Here is a 23,507-nt window from a genome sequence, read left to right on the forward strand (position 1 = left end):
TCTTTCTTTCTTTCTTTCTTTCTTTCTTTCTTTCTTTCTTTCTTTCTCTTTCTTTCTTTCTCTCTTTTCTTTCTTTCTTTCTCTCTCTGTCTCTCTCTCTTTCTTTCCCTCCCTCCCTCCCTCCCCCCTCCTTCCTTCCTTCCTTCCTTCCTTCCTTCTCTCTCTTCCCTTCCCTTCCATCCCATTCCCTTGCCTTCCCTTCCCTTGTCTCCCCTTCCTGTCCCTCCCCTCCCCTTCCCTCCCCTCCCCTCCCCTTCCCTTTCAGACAGTGTTTCACTGTTGCCCAGGCTGGAGTACAGTGGCACAGTCATGGCTCACTGCAACTTCAAACGCCTGAGCTCAAGTGATCTTCCTGCCTCAGCCTCTCAAGTAGATAGGATGACAGGTATACGCCAGGTTAATTTTTTATAGAGACAGGGTCTCACTCTGTTGCCCAGGCTGATCTCAAACTCCTGGGCTCAGGCAGTCTCCCCCGCCTCAGCCTTCCAAAACATTAGGATTACAGGAGGGAACCACTGCACCTGGCCTTCTCCATCAGTTTCCTCATTTCTTGTGCTTCCTAGGTAAAGAGAAGTGAGTTTTGCACGTGCTTAGAACTCAATTTTCTTGCCAGTTTATCTACTTCAGAGCCCTTATTATCTGAAAATATCGTATTTGTTTAATTGTTAATAGTTTCTTTTCTTCGCCTCACCTCTAAAGCAGTTGTTCTAAAAGAGATGATTTTGCACCCCGAGGGACATTTGGCAAGGTCTGGAGACATATAGGGGAGGATCTACTGACATCTAGTGGGTAGAGGTCAGGGGTGCTATTTAGTGCCCTATAGTGCCCAGGACTATGCTCCACAATAATGAGTTATCTGGCTGCAAATACCAATGAGGTTGAGAACTGTAGGACAAGCTCCAGAGATAATGCCCTTTCAGTCTTATCAGCTGGTATATATTAGTACCAAGAACAGTGCTTGCACTTAGAGAGTGCTCAGCACATATTGGTTAATGAATGAATAAACACATAATCCAGAGCTTTTCCACATTGAATTAATTATATGTGTGCTAGGCTACATCTTAAGTCCAGAGTAATATGGAGTCAGGTCCAGGAGGCCACACAACTGACAAATATCGTCCTGTACCCTGAGTGTTCACATAAGCATGACAGAGCCATGGAAGCATCCCAACAAGTGAAGATTAATTCCATCCTGACTGCCCAAGGAAGATCAATAGCAAACATAGACACCATTTTTAGCAGCTGCCCATATTTCCTTAGCGTGGGGCCAGGAAGTAGCCAAGGGATGGTGATTGTAAAACCTTGCTCCTCTTCTGGCCTTGCTTTGAGACAGTGGCCTGAACCAGCCAACTCTGGTTTGGGGAGTCTAGATCAAGCTTTTCAGAGCAGTGTTAGGCTTTGCAATCAAGGTGATACATTAAGTGCCTAAGCGCCATGTGATGTAATATGTAGGGTGTATGAGATAGGAAAAACTTTGTACAGAAGCAATATAGCCCTTAAGAGCATGGATTCTGGAGTCAGAACACCTAGGTTTACATCCTACTCTGCATCTTCCTGGCCCTATTACCTCGTAGGGTGGGTCAGCCATGTACCTTTTCTGAGCCTCAATTTTCTCATCCATAAAATGAAGGTAGTAATGGAATCCACCTTACAGAGTTGTTATGAAAATTCATTTAAAAGGCACACACATATATATAGAGAGAGAGAGAGAGAGGGAGAGGGAGTTGTTTGGTATTTTGTTTTTGTTTTTGGTTTCTTTTCTGTTTGTTTTTGTTTTTGAGACAGAGTCTTGCTCTGTCACCCAGGCTGGAGTGCAGTGGTACGACGTCGGCTCACTGCAACCTCTACCCCCTCGGTTCAAGCAATTCTCCTGCCTCAGCCGCCCAAGTAGCTGGGATTACAGGCATGCGCTACCGCACCCAGCTAATTCTTTTGTATTTTTAGTAGAGATGGGGTTTCACCATGTTGGCCAGGCTGGTCTCAAATTCCTGACCTCAGGTGATCCACCCACCTCGGCCTCCCAAAATGCTGGGATTACAGGCGTGAGCCACCATGCCTGGCCATAACGGCCCTTGTGTATGAATGAAAAGATTTGGGATAGTTATCAGGCACACAGTCAGCAGCTATTATTTTTGTTTGCGTTTCTCTTAAGGCACATTACTCAATTACTCAATTTCAGCTTTGGCAAACTGAATTCTCCTCTTCTTTGTCATTCCTCCCCTCTTCCCTCATTCAGTTTCCTTTCCTCCTTTGCTTCTTTTATACTGCCTGCTTTTCTTCCTCCCTCATTGTCTTTTTCCTTTCTCCCTCCCTCATTGTCTTTTTCCTTCTCCACTTCCAGTGAACCTTCAAGAGATGCACAGAAGTCCTACTTTGGTATGACTGATGGAACCTGAGATTCTACCCAACTTTATCACTGTATGACCAGGCACCACTTAACCTCTCTGCACTTCAGTTTGGTCATCTATGAAATCCAAACAGAAATCTCATACCCGTAACCCCAGCACTTTGAGAGGCCTACATGGGAAAATTGCTTGAGTCCAGGGGTTCGAGACCAGCCTGGGCAATAAAGCAAGACCCCCATCTCTACAAAAAAAAAAAAATAGAAAAAGTTAGCCAGGCATGGTGGCGCATGCCTGTGGTCCCAGCTACTCAGGAGGCTGAGGTGGGAGGACTGCTTGAGCCCAGGAGGTCGAGGCCGCAGTGAGTCACGTTTATGCCACTGTACTCCAGCCTGGGCAACAAAGCAAGACCCCATCTCAAAAAAAAAAAAGAGAGAGAGAGAAATCTAAACAATGACTCTCCCTGGTAGGGTTGTTGGCAGCATGAAAGAAGTCACTGCACTTGTGAAGCACTCCATACTCATGTGACATGTAGTAAGTGTTTGCTAGAAGCTAGGAGAATCATTTATTGACACTTAAAAAAGAAGTCTCCAGTGATTGCACATTGGGAGGGTAGGCACTGTCTTGAAAGAACTTGAGGGAAAATCACAGCTGACTCCATTTGGAGACATCTGTGTCAGTCTAGGCCATTCTCTGAACGGGAGTGTCAATAGCTCATATTCAGTCAACACCCAGAGATGATATAAAGAGGCCCTGTTCAGCTAGAGTTGACATCATTAGAATGAAATATAAAACTCCATCCACTCAATAGATCCCAAAGTAAGAACGTCCTAGATACATCCTTCTCCCGCCCTCCAGTTCCTCCAGAATATCTCATCTGATGAGGAGTTTAATAACACACCTTGTTCTCTGGGTGGAAAGAGTGTTTTTTATGTGAGTTTTTCTGGGCCAGGACTTGGGAGTTGCCTGGAACATCCTCACTTTGGATTGTGCTGTCAGTTTAAATCATTTGTGAGCCAGATGCAGTGGCTCACAGCTGTAACCGCAGCACTCTGGGAAGCCAAGGCAGGAGGACTACATGAGCCTAGGGGTTGAAGACAAGCCTGGGCAACATAGTGAGATCCCCGTCTGTACAAAAAATTAGCCAGGTGTGGTGGCACTTGCCTATAGTCCCAGCTATTTGGGAGGCTGAAGTGGGAGGATCACTCAAATTGGGGAAGTCAAGACTGCAGTGAGTCGTGGTCATGCCACTGTACTCCAGCCTGGGTGACAGAGTGAGACCCTGTGTGGAAAAAAAAAAATCATTTGTGAATATATTTCAGTGTTAGCTGTGTCTGGGTTCTGAACAGTTAAGACATTTCTTAACTCAGCAGATATTTATATACCATAGTCTCATCATGTGCCAGGCACCGTTCTAGGCCCTGCGGAGACAGTGATGAACAAAGCAATCAAGCTCTTAGTTTTGGACCATTGTAGGGCTCAATTGGAAGTATGAAACCTACTTAGATAGCTGGGTTTTCACCCTTCCAGATGGCAGATTTCACTCTAGAAGGTGACCGCACAGAAAATCCTGAGGAGGCATTTTTATGAAGCAGGCCCTTTCTCACTAGGCTTTCGAAAAGGTCAAAAGGAACGAGAGAGAGAAGAAAAAATTTTTAAAAAGCTTGCTGCTTCCTTACCAATTTCATATGTTTCTGCTCCAAAGAACAACTAAAGCAAAACCAAAGTAGGCTGGGATTTTGGTCTTTTTGTGTAGCTATTTCCTGTTGCCTTTTAAGCTGACCCCGGTTGTTATGAATGGTTCCATACTGCCCTGTCTTGAATTGCCTTTTGGTTTCTTACCAACCCACTCTCCTCTCTCATCTCCTAAACCAGGCAGTGGGATTGGGGGCCAGGTTGGGGGGGAGTGTTCTCATATAGACTTGAACCCCATTATGGGCTGCCGCATCAGGTCCCTCCTTGAAACCAGAGTTCTGGCTTATAGCCAATTCTCACTTCCCTTCTGATCTTCCTCATTTAACCACTGACCAGATGGACAAAGTCTTTCCACCAGTAATCAGCACTTGCACTCTGAGGACTGAGTATTATCAGCTGGGGAGCAAACACAGGCCAGCTGGAGACCGAGGTGGGAGTTTTTATCCAACACATGTAATTGCCTTCGAATTCCTGGGATTCAATGAGGGGAGAAGGTAGTGGGAAGGGGATCCAGTCAGAGTGGATGTGAAGAGAAGCTTTCCAAAGAGATCGTTTTTTAAATATGTTTTTTATTTCATCTGAAGCGTTGCTACTATTAGCTGCCACTAGATAGGGGTCAATTCTGAAACTATTCTGATAGTCTCTGGGGGTTCAGAAATGATCCTGTGTTTGTAAATATAATCATTGTGCTCCACGTACAGCTCTCTTCAAATATAACTCCTGTTTTCTTTTTTTGTTTTTTGGGTTTTTTTTGGTTTTTGTCTTTAGAGACAGGATCTTGCTGCACTTCCCAAGCTAGTCTTGAACTGCTGCTGGGTTCCAGTGATCCTCCTGCCTCAGCTTCCCGAGTAGCTGGGACTACAGGCACACACCACAATGCCCGGTTAATTTTTAAATTTTTTGTAGAGATGCGTTCTCACTATGTTGCCCAGGCAGGTCTCAAACTCCTGGGCTCCAACAATGCTCCCGCCTCAGCCTCCCAAGTTGCCGAGATTACAAGCGTGAGCCAACACACCTGGCGCAGGTCAGGTTTTAAGATAAATTTAAAATTCCCAGTTAGGATTTTATTTTTTTCTGTTCGTTGTTGTAATTTAAAAAGAAATTTTAATTGACATGTTGGGAAAAAGTTCATTTGAATAATATGGTATTTATTATGTGAGTAACCTTGTTCAGGTCACTTACACTCTGGCCTGGGAGTCAGAGTCCTGAGTTTTAAGCCCAGGTCTGGCATTAACTAGCTGTGTGGCTTTGGGCACATCCATTCCTTAGTTTCCACATGTTTCAAATAAGCAGTGGTTCATAGATACCTTCTAAGATGCTTTCTATTTATCAATTCCGCAGTTCTAACTACTTCTATTCAAATTATTTTTTTCTGGAAGTCAAGTGAGTTTTCATGCCTGCTTCATGATTCTTTGTTTTTGTACCCACTCATCTGATCCATCGAAAATGGGCTGCGTGGGAAGTTTTCTCACCATTTGTCACTTTACAGTGTGTGTAGTACCATCTGTATTGCTAAGTGGTTGAGCGCTTTGGGCTTTGAATTTGGGTCTGGTTCTGCCACTTATGAATCTTGTTATTTATTATTTCTCTAACATCCGTTGGAGTGCTAAGAGCACCCACCTCATGTAAGCATCATGAGAACTGATTATGTAAAGTGCTTAGTGCAATACCTGGAATATAGAAAGTGCCTATGAGTGGTATTACTGGTGTAATTAAAGCGCCTCGCTGGGTGCCAGGCACGCAGAAGACACTCAGAAACCAGTGGGTCCTTCTCTTTCTTTATTTCCCCTATAGCAGCTTTGGAGAATTTTTCTGCCATATGCTTGTTAAGGGACGTGTTAACTTTACCTGTTATTTATCTTCTTTAAAATGGGTCAGTGATATTCCTCCCATTAAAAATGTGTGTTTTTTTAATGGGAAAATATATAGATTACAGAAAAGCGTAGCTGTTGGTTTTCAAACAAATGGGGACTACAGTAATTGTGGGCCTCAGAAGTGGCTGATTTTATTCTCAGAGTTTCAGATTAAATGCTGTCAGAACATTTCTTATGAGGTTCAGAAAGGTCAAGTAACTTCTCTAAGGTAATACAGCTAGTAAGAGATAAACTACGATTTCGATCCAGAGTGTAACTGCATTAGAACTCCTGTGCAAGTTACATCACTTCTCAGGACTTCATTTCCTGGTGGTTAAAATGAGGATGCCCCCTTGATAAGTTTGTGTAGAGGTTGAAATTCTATACATTAATGAGTGTTAAATGTCAAGCACTTTGCCTGGTCCACAGCAGGGTTTCTGTTTGTGTTGGTTGTGTCTCTTCGCTGGCACCACTTAAATCAAGGTTTGCTCACTCAGATGACAGAACTCACTCCCAGGAGCCTGGCTGGTCATACATACATTTGGGTGAACCAGAGACCACAAACCTCATCGAAATAAGGAACTACTCTGCCCTGCTTTGGCCAAATGTTGCCATGGAGGAAATCAAGCCCAGAATTTCCAGGTCTTACCATTTGTCAAAAGAAGTTGTCAATCTGGATTTTTTAATTATGTGGCATTACCTGATTTCTAATATTACCAACTAATATTTATTCATAAGCACTGTTGTGATGAACCTATCAGCAGAGCCATCTTTCCACAGAGGAAAGAGCTCGGTGAATATTGAACACCATGTGTGCTGTGTGGACATGTAACCCTGGTGTTTTTCTCTCTGGTTCATCTGTGCTCCCCTCTCCAGCCTGCCCCGTGTGGTGTTCCACCAAACCCTCAGGTGTTTGTTCATGCCCCTCCCCAGATGTCAGCCTCTCTTGGTTGGTGTATTGTCATCAATGGGAGCCTCGGTGATTATGAGTAGATGACCTTCTCATATTGATGACATCATTTGGAGAGTCTATGCTTTGGAACCCTTTTGCTTTGGTTTTGATACAGAAACTTGTGGAGTCTTATGAAGATGCTTTTAGTTGCAAGAAGCAGAATCCGGCTGGGCACTATGGCTCACATCTGTAATCCCAACACTTCGGAAGTCCAAGGCGGGCAGGTCGCTTGAGCCCAGGAGTTCCAGACCAGCATAGGCAAGATAGTGAGACCCCATCTCTGCAAAGGAAATACAAAAATTAGCCAGGCATGATGGCATGTACCCATAGTCCCAGCTACTCAGGAGGTGGAGGCAGGAGGATCACTTGAGCCCAGGAAGTCGAGGCTGAAGTGAGCCATGTTTGTGCCACTGCATTCCAGCCTGGGTGACAGAGTGAGACTCTGTCTCAAAAATAAATAAATAAAGCAGAATCCTCCCTCTTAGCTTAAGAGAGGGAAAGAAAAGGACTATAAGTGACTGGAAAACATTAGGAACCCTGACAACAAGTCTCTTAAGCTTTTCTCCTTAGGTCACATGATTTCTCTTGCCTCCTTTTTTTTTTTTTTTGAGATTGAGTCTTGCTCTGTCACCCAGGCTGGAGTGCAGGGGAGGCACAATCTTGGCTCACTGCAATCTCCACCTCCTGGGTTCAAGCAATTCTCCTGCCTCAGCCTCCCAAGTATCTAGGATTACAGATGCATACCACCACACCCAGCTAATTTTTGTATTTTTTAGTAGAGGCAAGCTTTCACCATGTTGGTCAGGCTGGTTTCAAACTTCTGACCTCAAGTGATCCTCCTGCCTTGACCTCCCAAAGTGCTGGGATTACAGGCGCTAGCCACCGCGCCCAACTCTCTTGCCTCCTTCTAGCTACTTGTCTCCTTCATTGTTTCTGCAGTTGGCTTTCCTTTTCTCCATACACACACAAACAATGGCTGCCCATAAACACTCAAGTTTTTATCCTCTCAGACCCAATTCCAGATTCCTTGGACTGAGGTTCTGATTAGCCCAGCTTGAGTCAGGTATCTATTCCTTGCCCAATCAACTGAGGCCAAAGGGGCAGGACCAAGTAAAACCTGGCTACCAATGCCCAAGTTTGTCATGAAATGGTTAAGTGCATCAAAAAGATATCTACAGTTGAATAGTCTAGAATAAAAATTGCCTGTTGCTAAAAGGAATATTGACTAATATGAGGGAGGTCCAAAGCAAAATGGAAAGGCAAAAAAGATGATTTTTTTTTTTTTTTTTTTGAGATGGAGTTTTGCTCTTGTTGCCCAGGCTGGAGTGCAGTTATGCAATCTCAGCTCAGCCTCCCAAGTAGCTGGGATTACAGGCACCTGCCGCCACGCCCGGCTAATTTTTTGTACTTTTAGTAGAGACAGGGTTTCACTATGTTGGCCAGACTGGTCTCAAACTCCTGAACTCAGATCATCCACCTGCCTTGGCCTCCCAAAGTGCCGAGATTACAAGTGTGAGCCAACACGCCCAGCCTGATTTTTTAAAGTCAGGAAATAAACTTATTTGGATTATGGGACAACAGAGTAGCTTTAAATATTTTCCCAATTATGACATATTCCTTAATGGATTCATACTGTGTGATCTTTTGAGCATTATTTTATTATATCTTTCTGTAGGGCATACACCTAGGATTAGCTTTCGAAGGTTGTTTTACAAAAGAAGTAAAGTGATTTAAACTGACACATTTATTTATTTCTCTCTTAATTTTATCCTCCTCTGGTATAGAAACACTGACATATTTATTTATTTTTCTCTTAATTATTTCCTCCTCTGGTATAGAAAAGTAGAAAAAAAGATGACTTTTGGTTTTTTAAGTTAGACATTAATCCAAATCTTGACTTGACTGTTTTCTTGCCTAGGTAACTTTGAGTAAATTACCATAAACTCTGTACCTCAATTTTCTGTCTGTAAAATGGGGATGTTGCCATGTCATAAATTTTTGCAGAGCTTTATAATGCATGTAAAGAGCCCAGCTCAGTGCCTAGAACTAATAAAGACTTGCTCCCTTTCCCCTTGCCACCCAAGGTGTATATTTGACCTTGGCTTTACAGAATTAAGGACATAGGCTAAGGCCATGAGACAAAGTAAAGCTTACTCACTTACCTCTTAGCACTACCTCAGTGGTTCCTGTGGGCCACATCTTCATAATACCATGATCTAACCAGCTGAGCTAGTTTTCAGAGCCTTAGAGCAGAGTTCGATCAAAACCATAAATTCAATAATTCATATTTTTCACATTGAAAACAGGTTACTTATCCCAATCTGAGCCTCAATTTATCTGTTAAATGGGGATAATAATACTAATCCCAGAAGGTAACTGTGCCGCTCAGATATAATGTATATAAAACACTCATGCAATGCTGAATAGGTTGTTGGTACTCGGTAATGGAGGCTACTTTCTTTTTCAATTAGGTTTATATGTATCTGAATTCCTAGATCTTATCATTTTGTACAACGGCTTAGAGACAAAATGCTGCCCCTGCTTTTCAAAAGTGACCTAGCAATTCCACATCCATGGACAAAGCCAGATGTGCAAAGTTCATGGTGACATTGCTTGTGATAGCAAAAGATTGGAAATAACCTGTGTCTCTTATTTAATTATCATGTATCCACACAGTGATTGATACTATAGAGTCTTTGAAAAGAATGAGGTCCATCTATATGTGCTGACATTGGAAAGATCAATAAGAAACATTGAATGTAAAAAGCAAGAAGCAAAACAGCAAGTGAAGCATAGTCCTACTGAAATTGAAAAAGAAAGAAACAACAACAAAAAATATGTATACATACACATACATGGATACACACATATACACACATATATGTCAGATTTCTGGATGGTTACACACACAGAAATATTAAGAGTGCTTCATTTGCAAAACAATACATTCAACATAATATGTACTAAAGTAAAATAATATGAAATATTTTAATATGTAAATATATATCTGAAAATACATATAAAAGTGGTCTGTGAGGATTCTTAAACTAACAGGATGGTGATTTCTGCAGATAAAATGATTTGGAACATGAGTTAATCAAGGAGTATGTTGGCATTCTGTGCATTAAGTATTTTACAAAGATTTTTTTAGTATTGTAATTCTGAATAATAAAAAACTAAATATAGTCAAAAATGTATATATCAAACTGTTCTTAACTATGTATCTTAACTGTTCTTAACTATGGTGGTGATAGTAAACACTGTTGGTGGACTAAAAGTAGGGGGAGAGTTTCCAAAATGAAGACTTTTCATTTTTATTTTAAGAGATGAGGTCTATGTTGCCCACAGGCTTGCATGCAGTGGCTATGCAAAGGTGTGATCCTGGCTCACTACAGTCTTGAACTCCTGGCCTCAACCGATCCTCCCACCTCAGCGTCTTTAGTAGCTGGGACTGTAGGTGCATGCTACCATGCCCAGAGAGACGTTAAACACACCAATGAATAAATACATTTTTTTCCTTTTTTTGGAAAAGGGTCTCTCTGTCACCCAGGCTGGAGTGCCGTGGTACAATCTCAGCTTACTGCAGCCTCAACCTCCCAGGCCAAAGTGATTCTCCCAACTCAGCCTCCTGAGTAGCTGGGACTAGAGGCACATACCACTGCACCAGGCTAATTTTTGTATTTTTTGTAGAAAGGGCTTTCACTATGTTGGCCAGGCTGGTCTCAAACTCCTGGCCTCAAGTGATCCACCCTGATTGGCCTGATTGGCCCCCCAAAGTGTGGGATTACAGGCATGAGCCACTGTGCCCAGCTGAATAAAGGCTTTTTTTTTTTTTCTTTTTTGAGACAGAGTCTCACTGTGTCACTCAAGCTGTAGTGTAGTGGCATGATCTCAGCTCACTGCAAACTCCACTGCCCAGGTTCAAGCAAATCCTCATGCCTTAGCCTACTGAATAGCTGGGATTACAGGTGTGCACCACATGCCTGGCTATTTTTTTTTTTTTTTTTTTTTGTTGAGACAGAGTCTCGCTCTATCACCCAGGCTGGAGTGCAGTGGCCGGATCTCAGCTCACTGCAAGCTCCGCCTCCTGGGTTCCCGCCATTCTCCTGCCTCAGCCTCCCGGGTAGCTGGGACTACAGGCGCCCGCCACCTCGCCCGGCTAGATTTTTGTATTTTTTTAGTAGAGACGGGGTTTCACCGTGTTAGCCAGGATGGTCTCGATCTCCTGACCTCGTGATCCGCCCGTCTCGGCCTCCCAAAGTGCTGGGATTACAGGCTTGAGCCACCGCGCCCGGCCGCCTGGCTATTTTTTTTTGTAGTTTTAGTAGAGACAGGGTTTCACTGTGTTGCCCAGGCTGGTCTCAAACTCCTGGCCTCAAGCGATCTGCCTGCCTCTGCCTCCCGAAGTGCTAGGATTACAGGCGTGAGCCATTGTGCCCAACTGGCTTTTTTTTTTTTTTTTTTTTTTTTTTGAATAAAACATTAATTCCAGGAAAAATATAGTAGTTTCCTCTGGGATGGAGAGGATTTCTTTTCTTTTTTTTTTTTTTTAATAAAACATTAATTCCAGGAAAAATATAGTAGTTTCCTCTGGGATGGAGACCTACTTTACATAGAATAATTTTGTGTGCATTGTTTGAACTCGGTGGACTGTATGGACATTATTTTTGCAATATATTGACTAGCCTGTGCTATTTGTTCTTTTTTAAATCCAGTTACTCCCATATAATAAATCTGTTTCTGGCCAAGCCTGTTTATTAACTCAACTAAAGCCATTTTTAGGCTGAGAACATCTCATATAAAATAAATGACACAATGAGTCCAAAGGTTCGCTTGCCAGCCGTGGCCCTGACACCACTCTTGCCGTCTTGTTTCTGCAGATGACAGAAGGCAGGCACTGCCAGGTGCACCTCCTGGATGATAGGAGACTGGAGCTGCTGGTTCAGGTAGGTGCTGCCCACGTGGGCGTTGCCCAGATAGGTTTTGCCTGGGTAGGTGTTGCCCAAGTGGGTGTTACACAGATAAGTCTTGCCCCCACACAGGGACAACTCATCCTCGTTCCCTCTCTGAGCCTCTTAGTCTGTATTCAGTCTTCTCCGTTATCTTTGCCTCAAAGCCAATGACTCAGAATTGATCAGGGGGGATAAAAGCATCTTTGAAGTCAGAAAATTTGGTCTATACGTTAGAGTAATTATAGCCTGGTGACATGGATTCAGAGACACTTAGGTTCCAATCTCAGCTTGACACTTAATAGCTCTGTGACTCTGGGAAATTGACATTACTTCTCTGACCTCTTGTCGGCAAATTGGGAACTGTAGTACTTCCTGAAAGGATTATTGTGAGGTGAGAATCTGTATTCTGCCACTGTCCAGCTACATGGCGTTGTGCAAGTGAAATACCCAGTTTCATCAACTGTGAACTGCCTAGGCTTCTCAGAAGAATTATGGTTAAAAATGAAGCTAGATTATATATGTGAGTGAAATCTCTTTGTAAAATACATGGCACTATATAAGTGATTTTATATATTATAATCACTTTTTTTTTTTTTTTCAGACAGAGTGTTGCTCTGTCACCCAGGCTGGAATGCAGTAGCACAATCTCAGCTCACTGCAACCTCTGCCTCCCAGGTTCAAGTGATTCTCCTGCCTCAACGTCTTGAGTAGCTGGGACTACAGGCCACCGCCACCTCGCCTGGCTAATTTTTGTATTTTTAGTAGAGACAGGGTTTCACCATGTTGGCCAGGCTGGCCTCGAACTCCTGACCTCAAGTGATCCACCCTCCTCAGCTTCCCAAGATGCTGGGATTATAGGCGTGAGCCACTGCGCCCAGCCAACTGATGATATTGCAATTGTTGATGCTTCTCTTTCTATTCACCCAACACTCTGGACCAAGAGTCTTTAAAAATTGTGAAAGTCCCTGCGGACAGGCCACACCTACAGCTAGCCTAGAATTTTCTCCTCTAACCAAACCTAAATTCTTTTCTCTTCTGAGGCCTGTCCCTAGCCCACTATACGTAGGCTTCAATTAGGGTGAAATAAGACAGTCAACAGTAGCTTTGCCCAAGTAGACCTTTAGTCTAGATGTCTGCCTGTTTCTTTTCTTCTTTTTTTTTCTTTAAATCATGTCCATTTTTATCCCCAACAGCCATGATAATATACCCTAAGCTGTTTGACTCAAAGTTCAGAAAGAATCCATCCAGAGTGCCCTCCTGCAAGCATTCCCCTTTTCTTCCCCAGTCCCTCCAAATCCAGCATCAATTATCACTCCAGGCATTCTGGCTGGTTCCAAGCCCATGCTTCTTCTCAGCAGATCCAGAGCTTCCCAAAAGCTTATAGATTATATCCTTCTTCTAACTAGGTGCTGGTTACTGTTGATGTTGATGTGTGGAATGGGTACAGTTTCTCTATCTTAGGAAGGAAAAGCTTAGGCTTTAGAAGGAGACAGACTAGGTTCAGATCCCTGCCCTTACTAACAATGTAACATCAAGCAAGGTGCTTAACCACTCTGGGCCTTGGCTGACTCATTTATAAAATGGAAATAAAAAGCCCACCTCATAGCTCATTATAAGGATTAAATGGCAATGGCCGGAAGTTCAGCATAATACATGGAAACTATTATTATTATTAATATTTTCATCAGCAGCCCCACAACTTTGAGTCTTGGGCTTCTTCAACTGGCCACCAACAAGCAAAATGATTCCCGCAATCTTTTATATATCACAGATAACCAAGCAGCCAGGTGTTTAATATTCTTTGTCTTGGGCATTAGCACCATGTTACATATAAAAGAGTATTTTTTCCAAAACATCTTAGTAAGTGCACCTTAGAGGGGAAATGTAAAGTACTTGAGTGAATTGTAAACACATGAAAACGATAGTCTCATTGATATTCCTATTCCCATCTCTTCCCCTTCCCACAATTCTTAAAGAATTGTCTATAGTACATCAACCTAATCCACAAACAAGGGCAGGTAATAAAAAAACAAACAAATAAACAAAAGCTGCTTTAAACTGTTAGGGCAGAGGAAGATGGTAGCAGTTAAGAGAGAGGCAACCAAATTGCTTCTAACCAGATTTTTATTTTGACAGCCCAAACTTTTAGCAAGAGAGTTGCTGGACCTAGTGGCTTCACATTTCAACCTGAAAGAAAAGGAGTATTTTGGAATAACATTCATAGATGACACGTAAGTCTTTTAATAGTTTTAGTTGCTTTACCTTTTGCCTGGGCTACCTACTTGCTGTCATCCATGATTAACAAAAAAGGAAATAAGTCCTCCAGGATTCAGAGCATGTCCTGCTTAGCTAAAGGTTTTTTAATATGTGATTTTTCTCCTAGGACTATTGCAAAGGGAGAAGAAAAGGGATACTGACCATTTTAGGAACTCAAAATATTGTTCTAAGTGTTTTAGAAATTTGTAGTAATGAGTTTGTTACTCCTGATTACAGTGTATCTTCTCATGTCTTTGAATGTGATTGTGCTTGCTAATTATCTTATATATCAGTGATAGAAATACTAAATATTAACTCACATCTTGAAACTGAGTTGATTCGTTGGTGTTGGTGGCAAGAGAGCTTAAAGGCAAATTTGTGGCTCACTCAAAAAACATGTATATGGTTTAATATGGAATGAACTTTTAAACTACCACTTAGGTCCATTTTATGTTGCCTTCTCAACTATCTTTTTCTTTTTCTTTTTTTCCTTTTGCCTTTTATGCTAAGTTGTTGAATGTTGTGTATATTTGTCAACAATATATATGCTCCCCAAAACAAGGCAGGTAAATAAAAATAAATTCATGGGGATTTAACACTCTAAGCAAATGTGTTTGGACTTACTAGCTCTTTTCTCTGTGTGTGTGTGTGTGTGTGTGTGTCTGTGTGTGTGTGTGTGTGTATCTGTCTTTTTTATGGCAGCCCAATTTGCTACATTATATGCAGCCCCATACATTATCAGAGGAATCTTTCCTCTTTCTGCAGATAATTTCCAAAGAGCTCCTTAAATATTAAAATGCAAGAAGATGTGTTCCAGACATAAAATATGTTGGCCAACCACCCAGCATTCTTTTCATAATGCTGCCAATTTAAATGTTTTTCAGTTCTTCAGTTTAATCAGGTAGAAAATCATCTCAAGAAAGAGTTAATTTGCTTTTAACTTCTTGTGACTTCTGATCATTCTCAGCCTGCGTGGGCTGTGAGCCTAGGACCTCCAGGATACGCCAGCAGGCTCAGGACTTGCGCTGGGCAAAAACCAGGCAGCTGAATTATCAGGAGGAGTAGAAGAACCTGAAAACTTTGATTCTGGACTGAAGATATTTCCCAAAGAGGACTTGACAAGGCAGAAGAGAGTGCACTAGACATCTCTCACTTCACTCTGAATCACTCAACAGCTGCCATTTGAGAGGTTCTGTATGACCTGTCCTTGCTACTGGATGAAATGGGAAATGCCGATGTCCATAGCCAGCACCAACTCCTGCGAATCAGTGATTGAACACGCACGAATATAGGCTGACTCCAAATGTGGATGAAATCACAGCAAACAGTATAAGACATAAAGCCATAAAATATACAATGGCTAGGTTATGTGGTATAAATTGTAACTGCTATAAGCACTATAATTTAGGCAGAGGTCACATAGAATAGGGGTTAACAACATGAATATTGGAGTAATTTATTCATTGAAAAAATATTGGCTGGATGTGATAGTTCACACTTATAATCCCCGCACTTCGGAGGGCCGAGATGGGCAGATCCCTTGAGTCCAGGAGTTTCCGAGCCACCTAGGCAACACAGGGAGACCCCATCTCTACAAAAATAAAAACAAAAAGTATCAGCCAGGCATGGTGACACACATCTGTAGTCCCAGCTACTCGGGAGGCTGAGGTGGGAGGACAACTTGAGCCCAGGAGGTGGAGGCTGCAGTGAGCTATGACGATGGCACTACTGCCGTCCAGCCTGGGCAACAGAGTGAGATGTTATCTCAAATATATATATATTTACATTAAGAGTGGCTCACACCTGTAATCCCAGCACTTTGGAGACCAAGGGAGGGAGTATTGCGTGAGGCCAGGAGTTCAAGACCAGCCTAGACAACATAGTGAGACCCCATCTCTACCCAAAAAAAAAATAAAATTAAAAATCAGCCAGGTGTGGTGATGTGCAACTCTAGTCCTAGCCACTCAGGAGGCTGAGGCTGAGGTGGGAGGACTGCGTGAGCCTAGGAGTTCAAGGCTACAGTGAGCTTATGATCATGCGACTGCACACCTAGGAAATAGAGCAAGACCCCATCTCTAAAAATAGAAAATAAAGTATTTTTTGAATGCCCACGCAATGCCAGGTGTTGTTCTAGATCACAAGGATTCAACTAGGAGTAACACAGACAAGGCCCCTGCTTTTATGGAGCTCATATTGCAATGGTATAGTCTAGCATAACAAGTAAACAAACAGATAAATCAAAGGAATATCAGCAAGTATAAGTGCGTTGAAGAACATAAAAGAAAACTTGGGGTTGGCTGGGCGCTGTGGCTCACGCCTGTAATCTCAGCACTTTGGGAAGCCGAGGCGAGCGGATCACGAGATCAGGAGATCGAGACCATCCTGGCTAACCCAGTGAAACCCCGTCTCTACCAAAAACACAAAAAATTAGCCGGGCGTTGTGGCGGGCGCCTGTAGTCCCAGCTACTCGGCAGGAGAATGGAGTGAACCCAGGAGGTGGAGGTTGCAGTGAGTCGAGATCACACCACTGCACTCTAGCCTACCCAGGCTCCATCTCAAAAAAAAAAAAAAACTTGGCATCAGCTTTAGACAGGGTGGACTAGGACAGGATCTAGGAGGTGACATGTAATGAAAAGCAAGAGCCAGTTGTGCAAAAATTTGGGGAGGCATTACAAACAAAAACCAGTGCAAAACTCCTGAGGTGGGGCTGAGCATGACTTTTGTTATTTGTTTTTTGAGAAAGAGAAAACAAGGCTGGGCACAGTGGCTCACATCTCTAATCCCAGCACTTTGGGAGGCTGAGGCAGTCAGACCAATCTGAGCCTAGGAATTCCAGACCAGCCTGGGCAATATGGTGAAACCCCATCTCTACTAAAAATACAAAAAAAAAAAAAAAAAAAAAAAAGTAAGGGGGCATGGTGGTACACAACTGTAGTCCCAGCTCCCTGGGAGGCTTAGGTGGGAGGATTGCGTGAGCCCAGAAAGTGGAGGTTGCAGTGAGCCATGATCTCACCACTGCACTCCAGCCCAAGCGACAGAGTGAGATCCTGCCCCAAACAAAAACAAAGCCAGTGTGATGAGAGTACACAGATTAAGAGGCAAAGTGGTACAGGATGAGGGTTGAGAGGGAGGCAGGAGCAGGTATCAGAGAATCTTAATAGCTAGCTGTGTGACCTTAGGTCAGTTACTTAACATCTCTGACACTCAAGTTTTCTCATCTGTATGCTGGACATAATAATAGTGACTTATATAGTATGTACTACATAAGGCACCTATAATAGGGTACTAGTATTCAATACTATTAAATCAGGTGAGGTATGCAGAGTATATCTCACAGGCCCACAATAAAAGGGAGCTATCATCCCAATGTATTGCAATAATGGAGTGTTGAGAAGGAAACTGAAGGAGGACTGGAGTAGGCGTCACACAGACGACTAACTAAAATTGGATCTTGCAGGTCAGGTAGACTTTAAATAGATGGGAGGGGAGATGGGAGGTGACATTCTAGGCAAGAGTTATTTTGTGGGCAAATGCATGAACATGGCAACGAACAAGGTACATTTGCCCAAGGTTGAAGACATTGGCCTGATCATGGGGACAAGATCATAGGTGAGCCTTGTTAGTCACACAGATAGAGGAGGCACACCCAGGCCATGGAAGAATGTTATAGGAAGGAGGAATGTGGCTTTTGACTTGCAGTGTCAGAGGTCCCTCAGGCTGCAAGGTTTGTGGCAGACTGGAAAAGAGGGTCCTGGCCACATGGGAGGCTTCGGGAAAAGCTCCAAGCTCAGCTGAATATAAACCAGACAATACATAAGTAAGGGGTTCAGCCTGTAAGACATCCTCTTCAGAAAGAAAAGAAATAATAGGCCAGGTGTGGTGGCTCACACCTGTAATCTCAACACTTTGGAGGCCGAAGTGGGTGGATCACCTGAGGTCAGGAGTTTGAGACCAGCCTGGGCAACATAGCAAAACCCCTAAAATACAAAAATTAGCTGGGCATGGTGGCAGGCCCTTGTAATCCCAGCTACTCAGGCACCTGAGGCACGAGGATCACTTGAACCCGGGAGATGGAGGTTGCAGTGAACTGAGATTGTGCCACTCCAGACTGGGTGACAAAGCGAGACTCTGTTCAAAAAGAAAAAAGAAAAGGAATAATAGGGATGACTTCCTTCAATTATTTGGGCCACCCTTCTCGTTGTCTGCCCTGAGATTTCTTTCTCAAAACTATGCTGGGAGAAGAATGGCTCACACAGTCTTTGGCTGAGCCAAAGGAGATAACTATAGTTATGTTCTTTCCAAGAACCCTGGCTCCAAAATGTCCTCTGTGCACTCCCCTGCAAGCGAAGGCAGAGTCTCTTTCTGAATTATGACCAGTTTGGGGAGGTGTCTCCTGGCTCTAGCCATGTTTATTTTCAGAAGAAGTATGAGCGGGGCTATTGAGGGGGTGGAAATTGGCCATTTCTACCTTTCTGGGGAGCGGGCCTGGAAAATTGCTGATGTCTAAGGGTGTCTCCTTGGAATGTCTTGGTCACAAGCCTAGTTCTTTTTCTTTGTCTGGTAAATATTTTTGGAAAGTATTTTCTTTCAGCACTTCCCTCCTGCCTCCCTTCGCCCCCGTAAAACCACTGAGTGAGGGCCCTCCCAGGATGCCGTCTGAGTTGCATTTTCCAGCCTAGATGCCACATGCGTCTTTTGCCTTTGGTGAACTTTAAATAGAGGAAGGCAAAGCTGAAAGGAACATTTTGTCAATGAAAGTAGCTACTGTCTACAACTCATCCACAGACCAAGAGGAGAAACGGAAAAATAGACAGCAATTACATAATAAAAGCAGTGATGATGACCAACAACAACAGATTCGAGGTCACGTTATGGGGAGAGGGATAGAGTTTCTGAGGTTATGCTTGTTAGTGCCTTGCGCAGCTCTGTGTGCAAAGTGAGTCTTTCACCCCTAGAGGGCAGTCACCGCCCTCCTGAGGCACCAGCCCTTCAGGTCACCATAACGGTTCCATCTCTTCACCCATTTCATTTTTTGTTTTGCCTTCTCATGTTTTGAAAGGCTTTGCTAAATAAGCTGTGTTAACCAAGAAATAACAAATAGACTTTACAACACAACTGTGACTTTTGATCACTGTCCCAATGGGATTGTGACAATGGGCCTTCTGTTGATATAATTCTAACCAAAAATAAAACTTGCTTTGTGGTTGGTCTGCACTCCTGATAGGGGTGGATATGACCTGACAGGGGTGGATATGGCGGTCTTTTTAAGATATTGGTTAGGTCTATTATATTTACTGATGGGAAAACCTGACAAAAGCAAGTTATAAGCAATAAGTAACCTTGATTACATTTCAGTAGTAGAATTATGGGCATTTAAAAAAAAATTCTCCTAGACTTTTTCCTCTTGATGAGATTGTGGGTAGATTTTTTTTTAAAGACTAATTTGTAATTTATCCTTTTAAAAAACTATTTCATATTATATATGCATGAATATCTTCTTTAATGTCATAGTTGAGTCCAGTCCCTTTTGATTACCTTCCCACTGCAACTGTAGTTTCTTCCACAGAGGTAACCAGTACTAGCAAGTTGCTGTGTGACTCTCCAGAAATATATCTAAAAATGTTCATCAATATTTAATAGTGTTTTGAGCATGCATCTGTGATTAACATAATTGGTTTATGCTGTATATGTTATTGTACAACTTGCTTCATTCTTTCATAGACACCATTCCATGCAAGTTCATACAAATATACATTATGCTTTCAATTTCTTTTTAGAGACAGGGTCTCACTCTGTTTCCCAGGCTGGAGTGCAGTGGCATGATCATAGCTCACTGCAGCCTTGAACTCCTGGGCTGCAGTGATCCTCCTGCCTTAACCTCCTGAAATGCTGAGATTACAGGTGTGAGCCACCATGTCTAACCTGTTATGCTTTTAAAATCATACATCTTTCCTAAGAAAACTTTTGAGATCTGATACTATAAAATATGTTATGTATTTTAAGACACACATTTGACCATCTGTGAAACTGGGATGTGTTTTTAAATCAGTGGCATCCTAAACTTGATGAAATACAGTGTAAGACTCTCTTAATGTCAGTCTCCTATCTTATTTTGTTTTACACACAAATGCAGTAGTTCTAAGGACCTCCCCTTGTGTTACTTAATCAGCTTATTTATCTTTATAATATTCCTGCAAGGAAAGCTGGAAACAGGTATCAAAAACCTTGTCTTGTAATATCGAAACAAAGACACACTCTTTCCAGCGTTTAACCTGCTAAGTATCAGAGACTGAGTCAGAAGTCATTATAAAAGCTGATTCAGCCGGGCGCGGTGGCTCAAGCCTGTAATCCCAGCACTTTGGGAGGCCGAGGTGGGGAGGTGGGCGGATCACGAGGTCAGGAGATTGAGACCATCCTGGCTAACACGGTGAAACCCCGTCTCTACTAAAAATACAAAAAAAAAAAAAAGAAAGTAGCTGGGCGTGGTGGCAGGCGCCTGTAGTCCCAGCTACTGGGGAGGCTGAGGCGGGAGAATGGCGTGAACCCGGGAAGCAGAGCTTGCAGTGAGCCGAGATCGCGCCACTGCACTCCAGCCTGGGCAACAGAGCGATAATCCGTCTCAAAAAAAGTAAAAATAAATAAATAAATAAATAAATAAATAAATAAAATAAAAGCTGATGCAACCCTCTGGTCTCATTTTCTCCAGTACTGAAAGTCCTGGGTACTTTTATATACAAGTCCACTGGGTGGGGTGGCGGGGAGTAGGGAGGAAGAAAGGAAGTCCTGAATTCAAATCCCAGCTCTAGCACTTTCCTCACTGGCTTATTGTAAAATATACCTTTAAAGTATAAAGAGTTCCAGCTTGGTTGGCACAGGGTCATTGCTCAATAGAGACTAGCTATTGTTATTATTACTACTACTAATATTATTATTTATGCTCACTTTTCCTGTCTACTTATAATGAATACAGCCTAGAATTTTCTGATTTTGTTTTTTAATTTTTTACTCAAGGACTAAAAGGTTTTTTGAAAATGTCTTCTTGCCCATTCTAGATTTTATTACATTTTGACACGCTATCCTACCACCATCAGCATGTTCTTAGATTGAATTTTATGTAAGCAAGTAAAAGAGGGTCTGTGCCCTCTAGGAATTTACAGCCTAAAATGGATGAACTAGTTGGACAACCTCAGAAAAGACACGTAAACAGTTCTGAGCCCCAGTGTCCTTTTGATACCTCAAGGGTCAAAATCTAGAGAGAACTGTTTATGAACTTGGTGAGGCTCTTGAGTAAGTAAAATAAGCAAGTACATGCTTAAATCTTAGTAAGCCCATAATATATATACAGAAGTGGCACTCAGAGAGTATTCGACCCTATCCTTTTTTTTTTTTTTCTTTTTGAGATGGAGTCTTGCTCTGTCACGCAAGTTGGAGTGTAGGGGCACGATCTCGGTTCACTGCAACCTCCGCCTTCTGGCTTCAAGTGATTCTCCTGCCTCAGCCTCTCAAGTAGCTGAGATTACAGGCATCCGCCACCACTCCCAGCTGATTTTTGAATGTTTAGTAGAGACAGGGTTTCACCATGTTGGCCAGGCTGGTCTTGAACTCCTGACCTGAAGTGATCTGCCCACCTCGGCCTCCCAAAGTGCCAGGATTACAGGCATCAGCCACCGTGCCTGGCCACTCTGTAGTTTTAAATAATTTTTTAAAACAATATTCTCTTGGGCATTGAAGTTATTTCCACCCCTTTTGCTATTTCAAATGATGCCACAGTGAGTGATTTCATATACAAATTATTTCTCACATGTGCAAGTTTGCCTTGATATACTCCTGGAAATGGAAATGCTGGTTCAGAAGAAAGTGCTTTCACAGTTTTGAAAGAAATTGCTGAGTTGGTCTCATTACGAGTTGTAACAGGTTGTGCTCCTACCATCAGTGTATGAGAGCAACGATTTCCCCGCAGCTTTGCCAACACTGTATGTTGCTGAACTTTTCTGACTTTCTGTTGAATCCTTTTTCTTTGCTTTGCTCTCACAGAGGTCAGCAGAACTGGCTACAGTTAGATCACCGAGTTCTTGACCATGATTTGCCCAAGAAACCAGGCCCAACCATTTTACACTTTGCTGTGAGGTATGTATCCACAGACCCAGTTAGCATCCCTCTTTTTTTGCTGTTATTTTTGGTTTTTGTATGTGTTTTCTTTTCTGTTTTTTACATTTCTGGTGATTAGAGATAGCGAATAAAAAGAGAAGAGACTTATCAAAACATTATCATTTGAAAGAGATTCTCTACTGTCTTGGTCTGAGGACCAAGTTACCATAGATACTGTAGAGCTGTTTTCTTTGAAGATGAAGGATAGAGTCACCTTCCTTTATTCCTCCAAGCCTCTTAGAGCAATTTAAAGCTGAAAAACATGGGTAATATATTTTAATACATAAGCCTGTTTCTCACTCAACATATTTTTAAGTTTCTTATTATTTGAAATATGACAAACATTTGCTATTACATTTTATGTAGCAATAATGTTTTCTACAGAATTGGAAATAATTGAATTTTATACAATTTGATGCCTTAATTTGAATAGAGCATAAAATACAAACAAATGCTTATGGAAATAATTAACAGTACAGGGACCTGAATTCCATACACATGCACAGAGACTGCTGAAAATAATGCAGAGTCCTTGACTTGTTCTCTAAGGTCTGCTTGGGCAAGTCACTTAACTGTATCCTGAAATGGATGCATTCAACTAGATCAGTAATTTCTCAAATCCATCTCATGATAGAACTATTTTTTTTTAGTTCACAATCTAAAATTAAAAAAAAAAAAAATGTTATAAGATGTAATACTGGCCGGGCACAGTGGCTCATGACTGTAATTCCAGCACCTTGGGAGGCTGAGGAAGGTGGATCACTTGAGGTTAGGAGTTTGAGACCAGCCTGGCCAACATGACGAAACCCCATCTCTGCTAAAAATACAAAACAAAATTAGCTGAGCTTGGTGGTGTGCTCCTGTAATCCCAGCTACTCATGAGGCTGAAGTATAAGGATCGCTTGAACCCGGAGGCAGAGGTTGCAGTGAGCCAAGATCGCACCACTGCACTCCAGGGTAGGCAACAGTGAGACTCCATCTCATAAACAAAACAAAAACAAAACAAAACAAAAACAAGAAGTAATACCTATGTTTCTCTACCTAGCTTGAGGTGAAATCATTACTGATTGAGCTGAAAGCCCTTCTTATGTGCTGACCCCCTCTCCCCACTTTCCTAAGTTTGATGAAAAATTTTATGATAAATTTTGTTCTGTTGGTATGAAGTTAAAAATGATAAAACGAGGTAAGGTGGTAGGTTTCTTATAAATCTAGTTTCTTCTCATAAAGCTAGATGAACCCAAAGAATTGTCCTGTATTCTGAGAATATGTAAATTTTTGTTTGTTTGTTTGAGACAGGATCTCACTCTCC

The 23,507-nt window shown here is 42.3% G+C and overlaps 1 protein-coding gene across 1 annotated transcript in view; it reads left to right on the top strand.

Annotated features, from left to right (window-relative positions):
* Positions 1 to 23,507, top strand: part of FRMD4B (FERM domain containing 4B) — a 208,699-nt gene that overhangs the window by 53,010 nt on the left and 132,182 nt on the right. The window contains exons 2-4 of the mRNA XM_023200208.2: positions 11,723 to 11,788; positions 13,931 to 14,025; positions 22,085 to 22,177. Coding sequence (XP_023055976.1) covers positions 11,723 to 11,788; positions 13,931 to 14,025; positions 22,085 to 22,177 — 254 coding nt within the window. The remainder of the gene's footprint in view (positions 1 to 11,722; positions 11,789 to 13,930; positions 14,026 to 22,084; positions 22,178 to 23,507) is intronic.

The sequence above is a fragment of the Piliocolobus tephrosceles genome, chromosome 2, assembly GCF_002776525.5.
Source record: "Piliocolobus tephrosceles isolate RC106 chromosome 2, ASM277652v3, whole genome shotgun sequence".
NCBI lineage: Eukaryota > Metazoa > Chordata > Mammalia > Primates > Cercopithecidae > Piliocolobus > Piliocolobus tephrosceles.